Source organism: Miniopterus natalensis, chromosome 22, assembly GCF_054644295.1.
Source record: "Miniopterus natalensis isolate mMinNat1 chromosome 22, mMinNat1.hap1, whole genome shotgun sequence".
NCBI lineage: Eukaryota > Metazoa > Chordata > Mammalia > Chiroptera > Miniopteridae > Miniopterus > Miniopterus natalensis.
Window position 1 is genome coordinate 9,195,164 of NC_142102.1, and position 20,122 is coordinate 9,215,285.

Below are 20,122 nucleotides of genomic sequence, written 5' to 3' on the forward strand. Positions count from 1 at the left end.
TGAGTTCTTCATGTATTTTGGATATTAACTGCTTATCAGATATATGATTTACAAATGTTTTTCCCATTCAGTAGGTTGCCTTTTCATTTTGTGGAAGATTGCCTTTGCTGTACAGAAGGAAGATATACTTTCTCTTATTCTGTTGTGTTTTTAAAATGTCCTACATAGCAAACCCCATTTCCCCTACACACACACACACACACACACACACACACACACACACACAATTTCCTAAGTGGGTTCTAGACTTCTGTGATGTTAATACCCATTGAGGATAGATTTGTGAATTTTAAGGTAGAGTCAACCCTACTGTGGGAAAATCAGATATAAATGAGAATTCAGTGAATTATGACCCACTAACCTCCCAAAGGCATGACTGAGGGAAAAGACTGATTCATTTTTGTCTGCAGTTGGATAAATAAACTAAAAATGGACAAGCCTGATACAGAGTGGGGTTAAGATTCTCTAGCCCATTGCTCTTTACAGGTTTCCCACATCAAAACTCCCAAGCAAATGGATGAATTCTTTGAGATCCAAAGTTCAACAGGAACTTGGTACCAGCGCTGTCTGGTCAGATTCAAGACCACTTTCAAGCAGGTATGACTGGGGACACATGGGGATGGGGGGGGTCTGTGGCAATCTGTAACCTCAGTGGGTGGAGAACAGAGGTCTTGAACAGCCCTATCAACCCGGGCCAGTGTGATGGGGCAGAAGCCACCCTGCTTGGGGACATTTGGGTCAGAGCCCATGACCACCTCTCACTTGCTATGAGCCCTTGAGCCACAAACTCTCTAAACCTTAGTTTTTTTTTCATTGCTCTTCCTTCCCAAGGCAGAGATTTTGAATGTAGCTATAAAATGCGTCGTCTGAGTAGATGTCCTTCCCTCTAGCATCCTTTCTTTCAGTAATCCATAGGAATAAAGGAGGGAGTGAAATAAATGACCCCTTGAGGTTTGCTGGTGATTTCTGAGACTGTCTTCATGAAGGGCAAGGCCATTTCTGCAGAGAAGTGGCCCTTACAGGGGCAAGTCAGTTGTTGAGCACCGAGGTACCTGATGGCCGGAGCCTGCTGAGGCTGGATGACCTTGGTACAAGGTCATTAAATATGTGGAATAGCAACCCATCCCCGCAGGCAGGGAGCGGAACTCGGCACTCAGGCTTACTCCGGGCCTTGAGATCCCCACTCACTGCTTTTGTCACACGCATGGGACAGTGTAGTGCTCCCGGGGAAGACAGGACAGGACTGTTAGAGGTTGAAGCCGGCCAGTAAGGAGAGAAAAGGCTTCCCTTCGAAGAGGATTGCGGCTTCTGGGAGGCACCGTCGCTCACCCTCTCCCCGGCTTCCTGGGCAGTTCACTGGACAACCTTAGAAACGAGCTGTGTCGCGCCGCCGGGTCCCTCCTTTGACAGCCGCTGTCGCGTGGTTACAGGTCTGGGATAACGCGCAGTACTGTGTGCTCGGGCCCTGCAGGATGAACACGCTGATCCTGGCCGTGGTCTGGTTCACGATGGCCTTGAGGTACGTCCGTCCTTAGTGTCACTAAATTCTCTGCGCTTCACGTGTCCCGTCTGCAGACGGAGGCTGGCGGTTGGTTGTAACTCGAGGAGCCCGCGTCGGCCTGGGTGCTCCCGGCAGCAAGGAACGGGCAGGTCACTCCAGGGGCGCCCCAGCGGGGACATTCCTTACTCTTGTGACAAGGGTTCCAGGAGGGGTTTCAACCTCAGGCAGGTGTCACACGCTTTCAAGACGCCCCTGCCGCCCTTGGCATCCTGTCCCAAGGACCCTCCCCGCGAGCCTCTGTTTTTTAGCAGCCAGGACACTTTTGTCAGGGGATGAGTGTCACACACCCAGGGCGACACAGCTCACCAGCCAAGGGGATGCGGTTTCCCACTGATTCCAGACAAATCCGGATTTGCCTCTGAGCTGATGATGCCGTTGGCCTTCCTGAGGGTTTGATACGAAGTGAAACGTCTGTTCCCAGGGAGTGAGGGCTGAGGAGGTGGCCGCCAGGGTCACTGTGAATATTAAATAGGGAACATAGGGAGGCTGTGCAGTGCTGTGCTCTACAATAAGGAAAACTAAATAGAGTAGGGTGGCTGGTAGCTGGCTCGTCCCTCAGACGGCAGGATCCCACCCCAGTCATTTCATTCACCTCCAAATAACACGACCCTTCTTTCTGGGCAAGGTTTGGGGCCCGCATACAGCATATGAGGCTGTCTAATTGTATGTCACAGTGCTTGCGGTAGTTCCTGGCACAGAATAAGTGCTCAGTAAATTACAGTCATCAACTAGGAACTTGCAGGGAGATTTATTATTATTATTATTATTATTATTATTATTATTATTATTATTTTTATTGCAGGGAGATTTTAAACTTCCACCTGTGATGTTGCTTTGCTCGCCACCACCCGTGACCAAAGACACGCTCCCTTGATTCAGTTAAATTGTCTCTAATGACTTCTGCCTCTTTCCTTCCACCTCCTGTGCCCAATCGATCTTTCCCTTTCCTGTTTCTCATTCCTGTGTTTCTTTTAGCAAAGTTAAGCTAATATGTATACCTATTTTTTTCCTGATTTTCCTATTCAAAGGAATATCTGCTTTTGGTACTCAGCAATATATTCCTCCTGGAGACCTCTCAGACCAGTAAATTGAGATTTTCCTCAGTCCTTACAGAGGCATAGCTCATGTGCACAGCCCTCCACGGAAAAGTACTCCTCTTTATTCAACCGGGAATTTATTGCTAGAGTCTTGGGGAGGCTTCAGGCTTCTACTATTGCAAACCAAAGTACAATGAATAACTGTCTGGAGGCTACTTTGTATTGTGCAAGTTTATCACTGGGATAGATTCCTAGGATGGGATTCTAGAGTCCAAGGGGATCAACCCATCAGTCATTTTTTATTGACTTCAGAGTGAGAGGATGGGAGAGAGAGAAAAATGGATGAGAGGGAGAGAAACATTGATCAGCTGCCTCCTGGACGCCTCCTGCTGGGGATGGGGCCTGAAACCCCCGCATGTGCCCTGACCGGGAATCGAACTGGTGACCTTTTGGTGCACGAGACGTTGTTCAACCAAATAAGCCACCCCGGTCAGGGCCATCAGTAATTTTTTTAGTCATTGACCAACTGTCCTCCGTATGATATTGTACAATTTTTCCCATTTCCCAGCAATGCATGAGAACACCTGTTAACCCACAGCCTCCCCAATGGGGTGTTTGGGCAAACTTTGAGGTTTTGACAGTCTGGTCGGCGAGAATGGTAAACACCATGTAGTTTAATCTGCATTTTTCTTATTATGAGTGGGATTGAGCATCTTTTTTTTATATGTCTAATGACCACTTCTGGGTGTTTGTGTTAATTATCTTGAATTTTCCAGGTATAAAATTATATCATCTACAGATAGAGGTAGTTCTACCTCCTGCTTTTTAAATTTTTAATGTTCTTTTTCTGTCTAACTGGGTTGGCCAAGGCCTACAAAGTAGTGTCAATAGTAGTGGTGATAAGGGTATCCTGGTCTTGTTTCTGATGTTAGCAGGAATGTCTTTAGTGTTTCCCCCATTAAGTAAGACTCTGCCTTTTGAGCTGAGATATGTATTTTTTTCCACATTAAGGAAGTGTCCATCGATTTCCAACCTATTGGCATTTTAATCAGGAATGAATGTTTTCTCATCAAATGACTTTTCCGCATGTAGGGAGATGGTCACGATTGTTTCCCTCATGTCTGTTACTGTGATGCGTTACATGATTAGATTTTCTACTAATGAACCATATTAATACGTTTAAAATGAGTGTTATCTGCCTCAGACCAGGAATGCGGGCTGATCGTGAAAGAACAGAGCAGTTCAAATAGTCTGTCTTCTCCCTTCCAGTTACTACGGCCTGACAGTTTGGTTCCCCGACATGATCCGGTATTTTCAAGATGAAGAATACAGGTCCAAAATGAAGGTCTTTTTCGGCGAGCACGTGTACGGGGCCACAATCAACTTCACCATGGAAAACCAGATTCACCGGCATGGGAAGCTTGTGAATGACAAGTAAGTGAGGGACCGTGGAGTCCCCTGGATCAGGGTGACAGTCCTTGGGGACTGATCTTGGGAGAGAGCCGTTGGAAAGGTGGGAATTCAGTGTGGCGGAGGGATGACCTCCGAGTCTATTGTGGTAGCACAACTTGTCGTGGCTGCCACAGGCCCAGTCATGCCCCTGGTGGCTGTGTCTGTGTGGTGCTGGCTCCAGGTCAGCCCTGATCTGCTGCTGTAGCTGATTCATCCAGGGATGGAGGCATCTGACTGAGGAGCTTCAACCAGCCCGTCTTTCCTGAGACCCACACCTTCTGGTAGAGCCCTGCGGGGAGCTGTCACCCTTTAGCGCCACCCGCCAGAGCTCTCGCCGCTGGGGTCCCTGCCCCAGCCCACTGCCTGGTTCTTGACCTTTCTCTTTGATTCTGGACACTCTTTCAGATCAAGACTAACATGACACTATCTCAAGTTACCCTCCTAGCCAATATTACCTTCAAGGACTGGTCAGCATGGCCAGTCTTCCTCCAGAGGCTTGTCTCTGTTTTTCTGGGGCTGCTTTCCTCAGTCCTTTGGACTTCTTTCTACTCCTGGGACAAATGAAATGCGCAGTCCAGCCCACTGGGCTTTAAGAATGTCTCTTTGAGGGTGCTCTCTGAAGCCCCCCACATGGGCCAGGACAGGGCTAAGTTTACCCCGGGCCTCCTGTTTCCTCTGTCGTTTCCCTTCTTGGACTGTACCCAGCAGGTCAGCAGGTCAGGCTGCGTGGTGGCCGCAGAAATACCATGGACCAGATAGTTCACTGTCAGTGACAGAAACGGCCCATGTCTCTCACCCCAGCTTCAGAATGAACACCACGACTTCTCTCCTCCAGTTCATGGCCCACCTCCCCCGCCCATGTGTCTGAGTGAAGGGGCCCTGCCGTCACCGTCAGCCACCGTGGGAAGGGAGCGCGTGTCTGGGTCAAGTGCAAGGAGGTGCCTTCTCTAGTCTAGTCCATGTGGCTCTTACAGGCCAGACCTTAGCAAACATTTTGCTGTTATTTAGGATGAGAAAGGAAATATGAAAGGAAAGGGGAATATTATTCCTACATCTACGAGCCCTTTGGCAGGAAAGTTAGGGCCCATTCGCAGTGGACATGGAGTTCAGATATTCAGGTGACTTTTTTATTTTAATTTTTATTTATTTATTTATTTATTTATTTATTTATTTATTTATTTATTTATTTATTTATTTTTATATATTGTTATTGATTTCAGAGAGAGGAAAGGAGGGGGAGAGAGAGAGCTAGAAACATCAATGATGAGAGAGTCATTGATCGGCTGCAGCCCACAATCTGGGCCTGTGCCCTGACCGGGAATCGAACCCTGATCGCCTGGATCCTAGGTCGACGCTTAACCTCTGAGCCACGCTCGGCCGGGCCAGGTGACCTTTTTAAACACAGAAGCTCAGTCACAAACATCTACACATTCACATGGGCCATGCACACACACAGATTCCACGCTGCTATAATCTGAGGGTGGCCACTCCAGGGATGGCAACCCCAAAAGCTACCTGGGGGTAGACCCAGGATTTCTCCAGTATTCTCCCAGGATTTCTCCCTCTGAGGACTCTTCAGCAGAAGTCGAGAGGTCTTGTGTTGGCATCACCAAGGAAAAAATGTTGCCATGACTTTACTGGAACATTTTAGAAGTGTGGAAACCTAAGAGACGTTATGGATGGCTAGATGTCACCCATGATATGACATCATTTCCCACAGAGATGAATCGACTAAAAGAGACCATTTATGAAGTTTCCAGTGTGCAGGGATATTCTGTTGTGACTTTGGTGATAATAAAGATAGCAATGACAAAGATGATAAGGCCAGTGATAAATAATGACGGCAGCCAATATTATTGGGCACTTCTGTGTGCCAGGTGCTGTCTGAGTGCCTTACATAGGTGACCTCATTTAATCTTCACAAAAATTCTAGGAGGCAAGAAATGTGCTTTCTACTTTACAGGCTTAGAGAGGTTGAGTAACTTGCCCAAGTCACACAGCTAATATGAATAGAAGTGTCCCTCTTGCAACCCAGGCATTTGGACTCCAATCCCATACCCTTGACAACTACAAATGTCTTTTCGGGGAAGTCTCCATCCCCACAGAGGCCCTGTTCCACACGGCGTTTTCTGCATTTAAAGGTTCCTCTAGAACGGGCTGGTTTTGAATTTTTCTTTTTTTAACCTTCACCTGATGATATTTTTTCCATTGCTTTTCAGAGTGGCGGGGGGAGGGCATTGGTGGATCGCCTCCAGAGCCCAGGGATTGAGCCTACAGCCCAGGCACATGTCCTTGACTGGAATCGAGACCCTTCTGTCCGAGGGCCGACGCTCTAACCACTGAGCAACCCAGCTAGGGCTGAAGTCCTCAGGCCTAGTCCTCGTAAGCTTTCTCAGCCTCCCGAAGCTCTCAGCAAGCTCGGGCGTGAGCGGGGAGGAAGCAGGGCCGCTGGGAGCAGTGGCCTCATCTTGTGTGCCCAGGAGCCCAGGGGACCATAGCATTTTTGCCAAGGGCCTGGAGATGCACAGAGAGGCCAAGAACCGCCTGCTGGTGCCGATGCAAATATTTTGTCTCAAAGAAGTTTTACAGTATTTCTTTGTTTCCACGACATGTGGATGTTTCTGTGATTATTAAAATGTAAATCCCTTCAAAAGTGGCCAAGAGTTAATTTTAAATTGCCATATATGCCCGGCCGGGCGTGGCTCAGAGGTTGAGCGTCGACCTAGGATCCAGGCGATCAGGGTTCGATTCCCGGTCAGGGCACATGCCCGGGTTCTGGGCTCGATCAATGACCCTCTCATCATTGATGTTTCTGTCTCTCTCTCCCTCTCTTTTCCTCTCTCTGAAATCAATAAAGATATATTTAAAAAAAAAAAAATAAAAAAAATTGCCATATATATGCTTTTAAACCAGTGGATACTAAAATTACAACTACTTGGAGCCCATAATTTTCCTCCCAGCAAATTATTGAGTAAAAAAAGGGTGTTTTCCCCCTGGGAAGATCAGGAATCTTTCAACCTGGTCTAAAGGGTAAACAGACCTGAGGTTTGCTGCCATCTGCTGGCGTGAAGCTGGAAGACACCCCGTCTTTGCAAACCACAGCCTCTCTGGAGCTTTAGGTTGATATTCTTTAGCTTGGGTTGTAGTTTTCTCTCTGTTACCAGGATTCCTTCTTTAATTTATCCGCACTTTGCTGATTTAAAATTTAGATATAAATGATTCACTTTAGTGACTGTCGCACTTGGGGGAAAATGCCTTTGTGTAAAAAGGGCTTCAGACTTGACCCAGAGATTTTTGTCAATAAAGGAGATCCTGTCGCAACCTAAATGTCAGCCTCCTGTCGGACCCCGAGACAGAACAAAAGTACACAGATGAGTGCTGGCCTGTCCCCCAAGCACCACCCGCAGCCACCCGGTGCGTCTTATATGATCAGGTGGCTCTGAGTCAGTCCTCATATAGAAAAACAAAAGAAAATGTTCATTAAAAAAAAAAAATCATTAAAAACAGGATAGCTTTTTATCCCAGAGCGGGGAGATGTCCTAATGACATGTAATAGCACTTTGATCACGTGTCAAGTTTCTTTCCATGTATTACTGTGTTTCTTTGCTCTCTGGTTCCATGGGTCTGTTTGTCTTTTCTTTTACCAAAACCACACTGACTTAACTGCCATAACTTTGCTGTTTCGTTGCGTTTCCAGGAGTATTAGTTCCCTCCACCTATTTATTATCATTTTTCTTGGCTAGTTTTGCCCCCACATGAATTTCGGGATCAAGTTTTAAAATCCATTAAAAACAGCCGGTTGGGATTTTGATTGGAATGACATGGAATATCTGGATTCACTTGGGGACATCTTCACACCATAGAATCTTCCAGCCGTTGAACATTGTATTTCTCTCCACTTGGTCAATTTTCTCTCTTCCTTTCTTATGCTTATAATTTCATTCTTTCTGCTTCTTGTTGGATTGCCTTGTTTATGACAAGTTCAGCCATGGGGAGAAGCAGTGCTAACAGGTATTCTGACTTGAGTGGGGCACTTTTGGTGTCTTACCTTGAAGTATATAATATTTACTCTACGTTTTTGGCTGATAGCCTTTATAAAGTTAAAGGAATTCTCTTTTATTTTTGTCCTTTAGGATAAGTCATCTCGTGTTTTTCCCCAGCTGTGTCACAAGTGCCCTTTTTGAAGTGATTTTATAGCATACCTCTGGCTTGTTAATTATCAACTAAATTCTAATCTTCAGTTCTCTTGTTTATGTCTTAAATTAGACTGAGTTTCTTGAGGGGGATGCCATCACATCGAAAACATGGTGACTAAGCAGATGTCACTTTCGGCATAGTTTAGGCCACTCGGTGGACTAAGCATTGGGCCTGAGGGTGACAGAAATATAGCGTTTATAATAATAATTCTGCCATCGACTCCGGACTGCCAATGGCTTGTTTCCTTACAGGAAAAGTTCCACATGATACTTTTGCTAACCTGCCTCTCACCCTTTGAACTCTCCTGCATGAAAACCCTTGGACCAGTTCAGTATATAATTTAGAGATTGGGAGAGATGATTTATGTAGAGACTCATATAAAATATGCCTCGGCCCTCTCTCCTTTCATCTCCTTCTTTGTAACTCTGGCTTTTTAGAACTCACTCAGAGATACATTTTAAGGTCTGTCTGCATCTGGCGCGTTATGATTTATGGCTCTGCTTCCTGCCCACTTTTACCAGAACATTAAAATATCCCTGAAGGCCACAGAGGCAGCCTAGCGCTGTATAAAAACAGAAGGATATATTAAGAAAGGCAAACATCTGAGACAATCTCTCGAAACAGCTTCCTGAGTAAACACACCCAGCACACAAATTACAATTGTGTTGAAATCAGAGGCGTCTTCCTGCAACAACTAGTTTTTCCATGGAAATCCGAGGAGTTCAGTGAGGGCTTTTGGAAGGCCCTTTTTGAATGTTTGCAGTAAATTGGACCCTGGGAAAATGATCCAAAATAATTTGGCTTTGTAGATCAATGACTCACTAAAAAAATGTAATAAACTGATATTAGACTTTGGGGGTTATTGTTCAAGAGGTTGAGGTAGGAAAGGGCATCTTTCATACTAGCCTGGGGCGAATGGTCTGAGGACCTCTCTTTGAGAAGCACTTGCCCAGGTCTTCTCATTGGGTGGGAGGTCTTTTTGCAGAAGCTACTGGCAGGTGGCTCTGGGTCAGGGTTCTGAGCAGACGACAATGTGACATGAAGGGCAAGGGGAACTGGCCATCAGATGTGGTCATGGACTGAATGACCTGGTGGCCCTGAAATGGAGCAGTGACCTTCAGCACCCTGAGCTGCTTCTATCACTATGATTCCGCTGTATTTTAGTTGTGTGTTTGCTCCCCCCCCCAGTTAGACTTGAGGGCAGGGACCATGTCTTTCCTCTCTACTCTTGGCACCTAGTACTATGTTCAGTAAGACTGACTATGTAAATAAATGAACAAATCATCACTCACATCAATCCATACACGAATGGATTGTCATTCTTCACATATGAAAACAAATCCAAAGGTTTCTAGGTTATAAGTTTGACTAAGCTTAGGAAATATAACCAACAGGGGGTATTGTTAATGCATGTCCCTGTATGTTTTCTAATGTAATATTGTTCTTTCCTGTTAAGTTTACGTGGGAGTTTAAATAGTGCAGTGGCTCCCAAATGTGACTGTACCTCATAATCACCTAGGTGCTTCCCCCCTCCCTTATTAAATGTTTTATGTTTAAGTGGAAAAGTAATATATACACTTGGTACAGAAGAAAAATTAAAGTTTATTTCATTCCCAACCCGCATCGCACCTCCCCAGGGCCACAGCACCTACCAGTTTCTGGTGTAACTTTCCAGATAAATTCTGTGTATTTAGAGGCATATGTATCATATCCTCTTACATGAAAGGTCATGTGCTGTGAAAACTACGTTGCATTTGATATTTTTTGGTTAATACTATATCTTGAAGATTCTTCCATATTAAGACATATAGGTCTACCTAATGACTGTGATGGCCACGTGGTATTCCAGTGTATCTTCCTACCTACCTACCTAATACTCACTTCTTTTTTAAAAAAAAAATATATGTTTTTGTTGATTTCAGAGAGAGCAAGGGAGAGGGAGAGAGAGAAACATCAATGATGAGGGTCATTGATCGGCTGCCTCCTGCTCGCCCCCTGCTGGGGATGGAGGAGCCCACAACCGGGGCCTGTGCCCTGACCGGGAATCGAACCCGTGACCTCCTGGTTCATAGGTGGACACTCAGCAACTGAGCCACGCCTGGGTAAAAGTCACTTCTTGTTATAAAAAATGTTGCACTGAACATCAGCAAATGTGCCCCTTTGAACGCATGAGCGAGTACATGCTGGACACGTTGTTCGAGATGATTCTTCCTAGGTCAAGGGGCTCGTGCACTGAAAATTTTCCAAACTTGCTTTCCAGACAGGCTGCACCAATTAGATCCTGTTAACCATGTGAGTTAAAGTGCCTGTTTCCCCACATCTTCGTTGGGGCGAGTTTAAACATAAAGATTCTCACAAATCTATTGCTTTTAAACCTACCAAGACCAGCTGAGGGGCCTGCATGTTTTGAAAGCTCCCCCTAAAGTGAGATGTTATCAGTGTTTTCATCTCACACTATTCAAATTTCTATGATTCCAGTGCAGAAGGCCCGTGGACCTGCACTTGGGAAGCACCAGGCTGATGCATAGTCCCCCCATGTGCACCCACACTCATAAAGCCCCCCTCATTCACAAACCGGCAGCTAAGAAATGGGGAAGTAGTCTGGGGTGAAAAGAATATTCCAGCACCTCTTGGGTTGTGGTTCCCCTTTTTCTGCCTTTCTGTGTTTTCCATGTTGCTCCCAAGTCTCCTTTTTCCCCCCTCCTGGATGGATCACTCAGGACCGAATGTCTTTCCCACAGGTTCACAAAGATGTACTTCAAACATGTTCTCTTTGAAGACACTTTCTTTGACGAGTGCTATTTTGAAGATGTGACATCCACGGATACCTATTTCAAGAACTGCACCATTGAATCCACCATCTTTTATAACACAGGTAAGAACAGGGACAGAGCAGGGGGACTGTCGGGGGTGGACTAGTCCTGTCTAAGAATCAAAAGAGGAGCAGTGAGCCTTGGGGTGGGAAATGGGGTCTAGCCCCAGGTGTGGCACAGATGACCTGCACAGTCTATACCAAGGCATTTAATTTATCTGCACCCCAGTTTTATCACATCCAAAGGAAACAAAAGTTCCAGATGAGTGTTCTGATCTCAATGAGACTGATGCTATATGCTAAGGGCCCTGGGTAGGAGCAAAGCATGACACAGATCAAAAATACCATCGCAGGAGGGCTGTATTTTATCCACAAGGTGCATTCTTCAAGATCTTGCCTCATTTGAAACTCACAGAATTCAAAATTCAAGACTCATGGTATCTCAACAGTAAGTGAGAAGAGAAAATTGCATTTTTTTTCAAGCTTTCTGTATGAAGTGTACATGATAAGAACATTTAAAAATAATACCATTTCAGATTTTAAAAAAATCAGAGCCCGGCCAGGCGTGGCTCAGCGGTTGGGCGTCGACCTGGGATCCAGGCGATCAGGGTTCGATTCCCGGTCAGGGCACAGGCCCGGGTTGCGGGCTCGATCAATGACTCTCTCATCATTGATGTTTCTATCTCTCTCTCCCTCGCCTTTCCTCTCTCTGAAATCAATAAAGATATATTTAAAAAAAGAAAAAAATCAAAAAAATTTTAAAAAATCAGAAATTCCACCAGTTTCTCATTCCTTGTTATTTTGACTGCTCTCACCACATGTTAATAACATACCAAGTGGAGTTGGGATATAAGGAAACTCCCTGAGCATTACCAGGGATTTCACTTACATTGTCTCAAGTGAGAAATGCCCTATTAGCCCCGTCTTATAGCTATGGAAACTGAGGCTGAAGTCACTTGGCCAAGGCCGCAGCTAGCAAGGTGATAGAGCTTGGATTCATTTCTCAATTGTTGGGCTCTAAAGTCTGTGATCTTTCCACCGAACCACTTGTATTGTGTCCAGATCCGTGCTTTCACCCTGGCATTTGCACCAAGGAGTGGTTATGCAAGAACATCTCTTTCCTCCATGATGCCAGCCTCCAAAGGTTCAACGTCTGGCCTCCAAAAATCCCCGTCTCAAAATAATCTATGATGGGACTTACCTTCCTAAATGATTTTTTTTTTTTTTAGCCTGAACTTAAAAAACAAAATTAGTTCTGTGCATTCCTATTTGTGATTAAAATCTGGCGTTATCTTTTCTTCTTTCAAGTTGAGATGATGCCTGATTGTTTGCATGCTCTTAACATGGGGATTTCTGCAAACACGTGTAGTCATGAGATGCCATGTGGGAAGCAACAGAGATAATCAGGACTACTCCTCTGATTTTGCACATGGAGGTTCAGAGAGGTTAAAGGGGGTCAGCAGCACCAGAGTCGGTCCCCCAAACCCAGGTTTCCTGAGAGCCAGAGTAGCTGGTGCTAGAAGGTGTCGGAAGACATGGGAACTGATCCCAAAGCAAATGGTTGCTACTTCTTTAAGACTTAAGTTTTTTATTTAGAGAAGTTTTAGGTTTATAGCAAAATTAAAAGGAAGGCCCAGAGATGTCCATAAACCTTCCCCCCCAGATCGCCTCCCCCATGTCAACACCTCCCACTAGACCTATACATTTGCTACAATTTATGAACCTACATGGACGCATCACAATCACCCAGAGCCCATAGTCTACATTAGGGTTCACTCTTGGTGTTGCACATTTGTACTTGGCGTTATACACGGGCTTGGACAAATGTATAATGATATATATCCATCATTGTAGTATCATAAAGAGGATTTTCACTGTTCTAAAAATTCTCTGTGCTTCCCCATTCATCTCCCCTGCTCTGACCCCCTGCACCCCCACCCTGAAAGCCACTGACCCAATTAAATTGTTTTTATTTTGAAGAATGCTCAGGTTTCTGTATGGGCTGTGGAGCGGTCTGCTCAATCCAGACCTAATTCTTTTGTCTTCAGCTTCTAATAGCTGGGTAGCCTCGGGGGACTGTTAAGTGGCTTGAGAGATGATGTATTTATTTATTTTTTTATTTTATTTTATATTTTATTTTATTAGTTTTAATAACTTTTATTTTTGTTTAAAGTATTACAGATGTCCCTTTTTCTCCCCAGTGACCCTTTCCCTCCCGTTCCTTCCCCCTCCCCAGTCACTCTCCCCACCATTGTCCGTGGTGCAGCCACTATGGAAAACAGTATGGAGGTTCCTCAAAAAATTAAAAATGGAGCTGCCGTTTGACCCAGTGATTCCACTCCTAGGAATGTACCCTAAGAATTCTGAAACATTCATCAGAAAGGATATATGCACCCCTATGTTCATAGCAGCACAGTTTACAATAGCTAAGATCTGGAAACAGCCCAAGTGCCCATCAGTAGATGAGTGGATCAAAAAGCTGTGAGAGATGATGTATTTAAACAAGGCTCTCAGTGCATGTTCATTTTATTTCCCCTTGCTGATCAGAAGTTGTGCGGGTCATTACATTTGTAGAGATTTCTCGCTCCATTCATACCTCGGCAGATATCACCTCGGCTTTGAGACTGTGACTGCCAGAGGCTGGTGCGGCCTGCCCATGGAAGTGGTGTAACTTCATCCCGGCCTCTGCCCTGAGTCCCCCCGAGCCTCCCTCCGCGTTACAAGAACCCAAGCTTTCCTTCTCTCCCCAGACCTCTATGAGCATAAGTTCATCAACTGCCGGTTTATCAACTCCACCTTTCTGGAGCAGAAGGAGGGCTGTCACATGGACTTGGAGCAGGACAACGACTTCTTGATTTACCTGGTCAGCTTCCTTGGCAGCCTGTCTGTCTTGCCCGGGAACATCATTTCCGCCCTGCTCATGGACAGAATTGGAAGGCTCAAGATGATCGGTGAGTCGTTGGGGCCGAGGCGGAGATTTCAAGTGTGCGGTGGAAGTTTTCATTTTCTTAAAGAAATCTAGCACAGGAAACCACACAGGCAAGAGTCAAGGAGGCGCATCGACAAAATCCAGGGCCCCAGGGGGGTGGTCAGATCTGAGACCTCTAGTTCCAGCCGGGTCTGTCTCTACCTCCCAACTGAGTGATTCTGTGACAGTCACTTGTTTCATTTTATTAGCATTTCAATAGGGACATTAAATATACCCATTCTATTCATATGGTTATTGTAAAAAAATATATATATATGTATAAAATGCTCTTTCTTAAGTGAGCATTGGTTTTGCTCACAGCCCCCCTCTCCCAGAATCAGCAGAATCCAGGCAGTTACTGTTTCCCAGCTGGCCAGCAGGGCTTGCCACTAGTTTCGGGTGCTCTGGGTGTGGGAGCGAGATCCCCCCAGCAGAGGGCCCGCAGGGAGGCACTTGTTGGTGAGGCCGGGCAGGCCTTCTGGCTTCTTGTGAACTGAGGTCCTCCCTCCCCCCACCCTGCTCCCCACCTCCCCGGGCACCTGACGCCTGGTGGGGACTCTTGCCCGAAATCCCAGCTGATTACTTGGGACCTGCTTTTATACCTCCTTGGGGCACAGAGTGGGGCTGAGGATGGCAGATATTTGGCATGGGGTGGGTATAAATGGAAAATAAACAGGTTTTCCTTCTGTAGCCCATTTACAGTTATGTTCTTGCTAGAATGTAAGTTCCACGAGAAGGTGTTTTTTTGGATAATAACCTATCTCAAGCATCTAGAAGAATGTCTGGCATATAATAGACTGTTAACCAGCCCGCCCCCTGCCTGGTCCCCAGTTATTCTGGGCTGGCTAGCAGCACAGAGTGACAGTTTCGAAATTCTTCCCATAGGCCAGCTGGTGGCATGACCCAGGCAGAGGCTCTAAGTCCCTGGCCAGGGTCGTGTGAGGGTCCAAGCTGCACTGTCTGTGTAGAGTCGGACCTTTTGCTTGAGGTGACCTGTTACTTCAGGGGTACCTGTGAGGCTGGAAGGCGGGGCACGGCCTGTGGGTGACAGTCTCGTCCGAGCCTCGGGCTTCATGTTTCTCTGGGCCCTGGCCCTCCCTCCGCAGGCGGCTCCATGCTCCTCTCGGCCGTCTGCTGCTTCTTTCTGTTTTTTGGCAACAGCGAGTCGGCGATGATCGGCTGGCAGTGCCTGTTCTGCGGGACCAGCATCGCGGCCTGGAATGCTCTGGATGTCATCACGGTGGAGCTGTACCCCACCAACCAGAGGTCGGTGCCTCCCCGGGCTCCTCTCTGGGCCCTGTTTGGACTTTGCCTAGGAACCTACCTGCCCCATGGCCACCTGGATGTCCCCGGAATTCCATGGGCCAAACATTTCTTGGCCTTTTGAGGTTCTCCTGTATGTGGGGGCCGGCCTAGGCCTGGAAGTGGGGGGGCTGAGGCTTACTGGGGGAGGTGGTGGATGGCAAGGTGAAGGGATGAATGTAAACCGTGCCCAGGAGAGGAAATCAGAGGGCAATACTCCAAAATGTTAATAGTGGTGATTGCTTTTCTGTGGCAAGGTTGTATATCCCTGCGTCTTCATGTTAGCCTGTATTTCCAAATTTGACTAAAAGAGAATGGATTGCTTTTACATTTCAGGGGGAAAAAAATTCCCTCCCACACCTTCCCCCCAAGGAAAAGAAAGAACCGGGCCCTACTCATCAAATGAAGTCTAGTTGGTGTCTTTCAGAATTTACTTTCTTCTTTTACAGGGCAACGGCCTTTGGCATCCTCAATGGATTTTGCAAATTTGGAGCCATTCTGGGAAACACCATCTTTGCTTCTTTTGTTGGGATCACCAAAGTGGTCCCCATCCTCCTGGCTGCCACTTCTCTCGTGGGGGGCGGCCTGATTGCTCTTCGGCTGCCAGAGACCCGGGAGCAGGTCCTCATGTGAACCAGCCATGGGGAAAGGAAGCGTTGGAAGAAGCTTTCCCAGGGGACCTTCGGTGCACCCACACTTCCTGTCTGTCACCTCCCAGAGGACTTTGGATGGCCCTGGAGGAGGAGATGTTGATTTTGCGACCCCTAGTTTAGGACCCATTTCAGCTTCAAGATGCTTTGTAACTCAGGTGACTGATTTGGGGTGTCCTGAGACACCCTGATAATCCTAGAGCTGCGTCCTTGGTTTCAGGTAGCCCCAGCCCAAGGCAGGGGAGGAGGAATGACACCCTCCAGGGGTGCAAGGATCCTTTGCATTTCAAAGCGAACTTGAGCGTGAGAGCACTCAGCCTCCTTCATAAAGTTCCTCGGAGCCAGTGACCTAACAAATGGGCCTGGACAGGAAGTTAGAGTCATCATATAACTAATGGGTTTGAAGTACAGGATACATATATTTTTGCATTTAAAAGAGCCACCTATCATATTTTCCATTTAAAAATTGGCACAATCGAGGTGAAGATAATATAGAAAACCAAATATTTGAGCCTAATCTCTAGAAACCTCCTCCCCCAAGTGTCCTGAGCTTTCTAGAATGATTAGGTGACACATTTACGAATGATATTTATCCCTATTTTGATCCAGCCACAGCAACTTCATAGGATAGGTATTCTGTAAACTAACTTTGTACATAACTACTTGGGCTTAACTTGCAGAAATGGTATCTGCAAATACTTGCCAGCATTATAGCCATATTTGGGGAGGCCTTGGTGTTTGGGGTCCCAGGAAAATGGGTCGGATCGAGCGAAATGCAAGCACAATTTCTTACAGCCATTTAGCCGGCTCTGGGGGGGATGCGCTTCGCAACCCCACGTTGTCCAGCTCACCGAATCCAGAAGCTTCTCTCCGTGTGGGTGGTGCGCTCTCCTCTCCCACGCAGATCGCTTGTGAAACTCAGGCTCAGTGTCCGCACCCTGGCATGTGACTTGGCCACTCACCCAGAAACAACAGGGGAGGTGCTCAGTGCGGCCTCGGGCACTTTCTTCGTAGGTGAGACTCAAACACCAGGGATGACACGACACGTGGGATGGAGGGAGGGGTGGGGAAGTGTAGCCACAGCTCTTCAGAGTGTAAATCCTTCCTGCTCCTTTTCGCAGCGGGACACGAGCCGGATTTGTGAGAATGGTCACGTCCCGTGGGAAATCCATGCTTTGTGGCCCGGTTCAGGACTTACTTCTGCAGCACGTGTCATTGACACGGGAGCAGGGAGTGGCGTGGATGTCCCAGGCGTTTTCCTGGAGCGCGCCAAGAGGACTCTTGGACATCCAGTTTGGAACTCGAGTTGGGGGTGGGGGGAGGAATCTGGGAGAAACTACTTTTTTGGCAAAGGCCAGCAACGGGCTGACGTCTGGACCCCAGAGGAAAGGATGGATGTTCTGCCCATGAGAACTGTCCTGCGTGGAAGGGACTGAGCCATGAGCTGGTGACACTGGAGGTGGACTGGCCGAGGCCGGGTGAACATCAGCCTCGAGAGCTTGTGTTTTGAGCTGATTGGCAACACTGTCAGTGCTCGAGGTGCCACACGCTTCCTGCCAGCAGTGTCCACACATGTAAACCCGAATAGTGATGTCGTGCCGGGTCCCTTCTCAGCTTTAGAGAGGCGCTTAGGCCCCGCGATGGCCTGAGGCCATCTCTCCGCTGTTCTCTCGATTAACAGCGGATGGAGGAAGAGTAAATTCCGCGGCACCTTTCTACCCTCAATCTGAGATCGGTTTTAATGGTTCAAATGTTTCCTCTGCCTCTCGGTGCCCATCCCTTTACTTCCTTTTTCTGTACAGCGAAGACACATCAGCTCTGATTTCACACCCCGATACTCCCCAAAATATAAATGTAGCGCCGTGTGTTCTGTTCCTCTCAGTGCTTTATAGAGTTTCCCTAACAGAAACGCTACGTCAGTAATGAGAGGCCCAATGTAAAATAGCTGTAATATACTTAGTGCATTGTTATGGTGTGAAATACAGTCAAGAGCTGCGTAAACCTGGGATTATTACAGCCCGTGGCACCTTGGTTTTCAATAGGATAACAGGATTCCGTGAGCAGCTCTCACACAAGAAATTCAGGAGGCCCTTTGAGTCTGCATTTCTAGTTAAGGTGGAGCTTGTAAATCTAAAACAGGATTCATTTTGTAGGGTCGCGGTGGCTGCAATAATTTCGGGGTAAACTCCTTTTGATTCCCAAGCACTGACCTTCTGCATTATCTGTCCGGCTCCCTGTACCAACCACCTAAGCAACCGAGGGCCATCCTCATCTCATCCCTGCTCTTCAGCCTTTCTCCACGAGGGATTGTCAGGCCCTGGAACATGCCCTCCTCTCAGACGCTGTCACTCCCAGCGAGATGGAGAAATGCTTCTTGAAATACAGTCTCTGTGGCAGGACATCGGGGGTGAGGCACAGCATTCGTCTTCTGCCCAGAGAAACTCCCGATGGCGGCCGTGGAGAAAGGAAGGAAGGAATGAGCGTCCCTCCTTCGTTCAGCAAATCCGTTCACAGGTCATGATGTGTTTTATGCCGCCCGGTTTGGGAGGGGTTCCTTTTAATAGTCTCAACTGTAGTGTGTCATTTCCTGATGCCGATTTTCGATCTTTCGTTTGAAAAGGATTAGTGAGAGGGGTGTGTCAGTTTGTGAGATTTTTAGGCCACGAGCCCGAGGTTGTGTTACAGATCCCCCCGTTCCGAGGGTCTCCCGGTACCTTGTGTTAGTTCATTAAAGAGACAATAATAAACGTAATTGCAAACAAACCTTTCAGAACTGAGGCTAGAGATTATTTTCAGATTCTGAGATCTCTTCTGGATTCCGACAGTGATATGATCAGCTGGGCGGAGGATCAGGAATCATTTTCTTTAACTGTATTTTGCATTGGGGGTCATGGGAAGGTTAGATGACATGTCCAAGGTGACATGTAGTCCTAGAAGTGGGGTTGAAGGCTCACAATGATCCCTCTTTGTGATTCTGGACTAACTCCTCCGTCACTGATATCCTGCTATAGGGCCTCCCACAGAGTCTTTGGGGAATGGGACGCTGTGACCCACCTTTCCCCTCCGTTTCCTGAGGCCAGTCATTGAAAACTCACTTGATTGGTTGACCTACAATGAGTGGCAGGATCAGAAAAATTAGTATTCATTCATTCATTCATTCATTCATTCATTCATTCATTCATTCATTCATCAAGTCCTTATTGTAGCCCTACTGTGTGCCAGTCTCTGTGCTAAACCCTGGGGATTCAGTGGTGAAAAAATGGGTTACAGTTACTGCCTCCCACCTCACTTCACTTAGAGCAAGTGGGCAAGATGGATATTCAGTTGGTAATAAAAACAAACCTTGTAATCGGTAAAATGCACATTTCTTCTTTGTCATGAACTGTGGCTTTCTGTATGTGGTTACCCTCTGCAACAAATGTCTTTTTTCCCCAAGGAGTGTGCTAATTTCTTATCTTTATAAACCAGGTAAGGGAACAGACACATTTTTCTGCAGAAGTTAATCAGTTTTTACTTACCCGACTTTCTAGGAAGTTTGACATGGAAGAGGGGATGGGGGCTATGAATGCAAACAGGACATTGGCTGGTAGGGCAAGTGGGAGATGTGTTTCCACCTCCAGGTCTGACTTTTCTGAGGGGTGCCTGAGCTAACACTGACCCAGTAGTTGGGATTTAGTTCAGATTAGGTTGGATGGCATACAACTGAAAATGCAAACAAGCAGGTACAGTTATAATCAGTTAAAGGTTTATTTATCTCTCATATAAAGGGAATCTAGAGGAAAGAAAGCCATGACTGGGACGGAGGCTTTGTGATCTGATCATTAGGAACAGACTCCTGCCTTTGGGCCCCTCAATTCTGAGTGCACAGTTTCCATTGTCAAGGTTACCTCGTGGACCTAGAATGGCTGTCGGAGCACCGGCCCTCACATCCATAGTTCAGACAAGAAGCAGAAGGAAGGGCAAGGGGCCAAGGGCCTGCACCTCCCAGTTGAGCTAGTCCCCCTTGAAACTGCTTCCCTAGGTGCCCCTTCCAGTTGCTTCTACATGTACATCATTGACCTCCTTTCGTTGCAGGGTAGGCTGGGAAATGTGGTATTTTTCTGGAAACATTGCCGCCCCTCATCCGAATTGAGGACCTTGAGA

General features: G+C 46.8%; 1 protein-coding gene across 3 annotated transcripts in view; it reads left to right on the top strand.

The window, feature by feature from the left end:
• The window catches only part of SV2B (synaptic vesicle glycoprotein 2B), a 29,834-nt gene extending 13,872 nt beyond the window's left edge, over nucleotides 1-15,962 (top strand). For 2 of the 3 annotated variants that reach the window (XM_016197752.2, XM_087829190.1), the window contains 7 exons: nucleotides 487-597; nucleotides 1,431-1,519; nucleotides 3,868-4,032; nucleotides 10,989-11,122; nucleotides 13,810-14,010; nucleotides 15,134-15,293; nucleotides 15,779-15,962. In XM_016197752.2, the coding sequence (XP_016053238.2) occupies nucleotides 487-597; nucleotides 1,431-1,519; nucleotides 3,868-4,032; nucleotides 10,989-11,122; nucleotides 13,810-14,010; nucleotides 15,134-15,293; nucleotides 15,779-15,962 (1,044 nt within the window). The remainder of the gene's footprint in view (nucleotides 1-486; nucleotides 598-1,430; nucleotides 1,520-3,867; nucleotides 4,033-10,988; nucleotides 11,123-13,809; nucleotides 14,011-15,133; nucleotides 15,294-15,778) is intronic. The other variant, XM_087829189.1, reaches the window with a different exon arrangement.
• The last annotated feature ends 4,160 nt before the right edge of the window (nucleotides 15,963-20,122 follow it).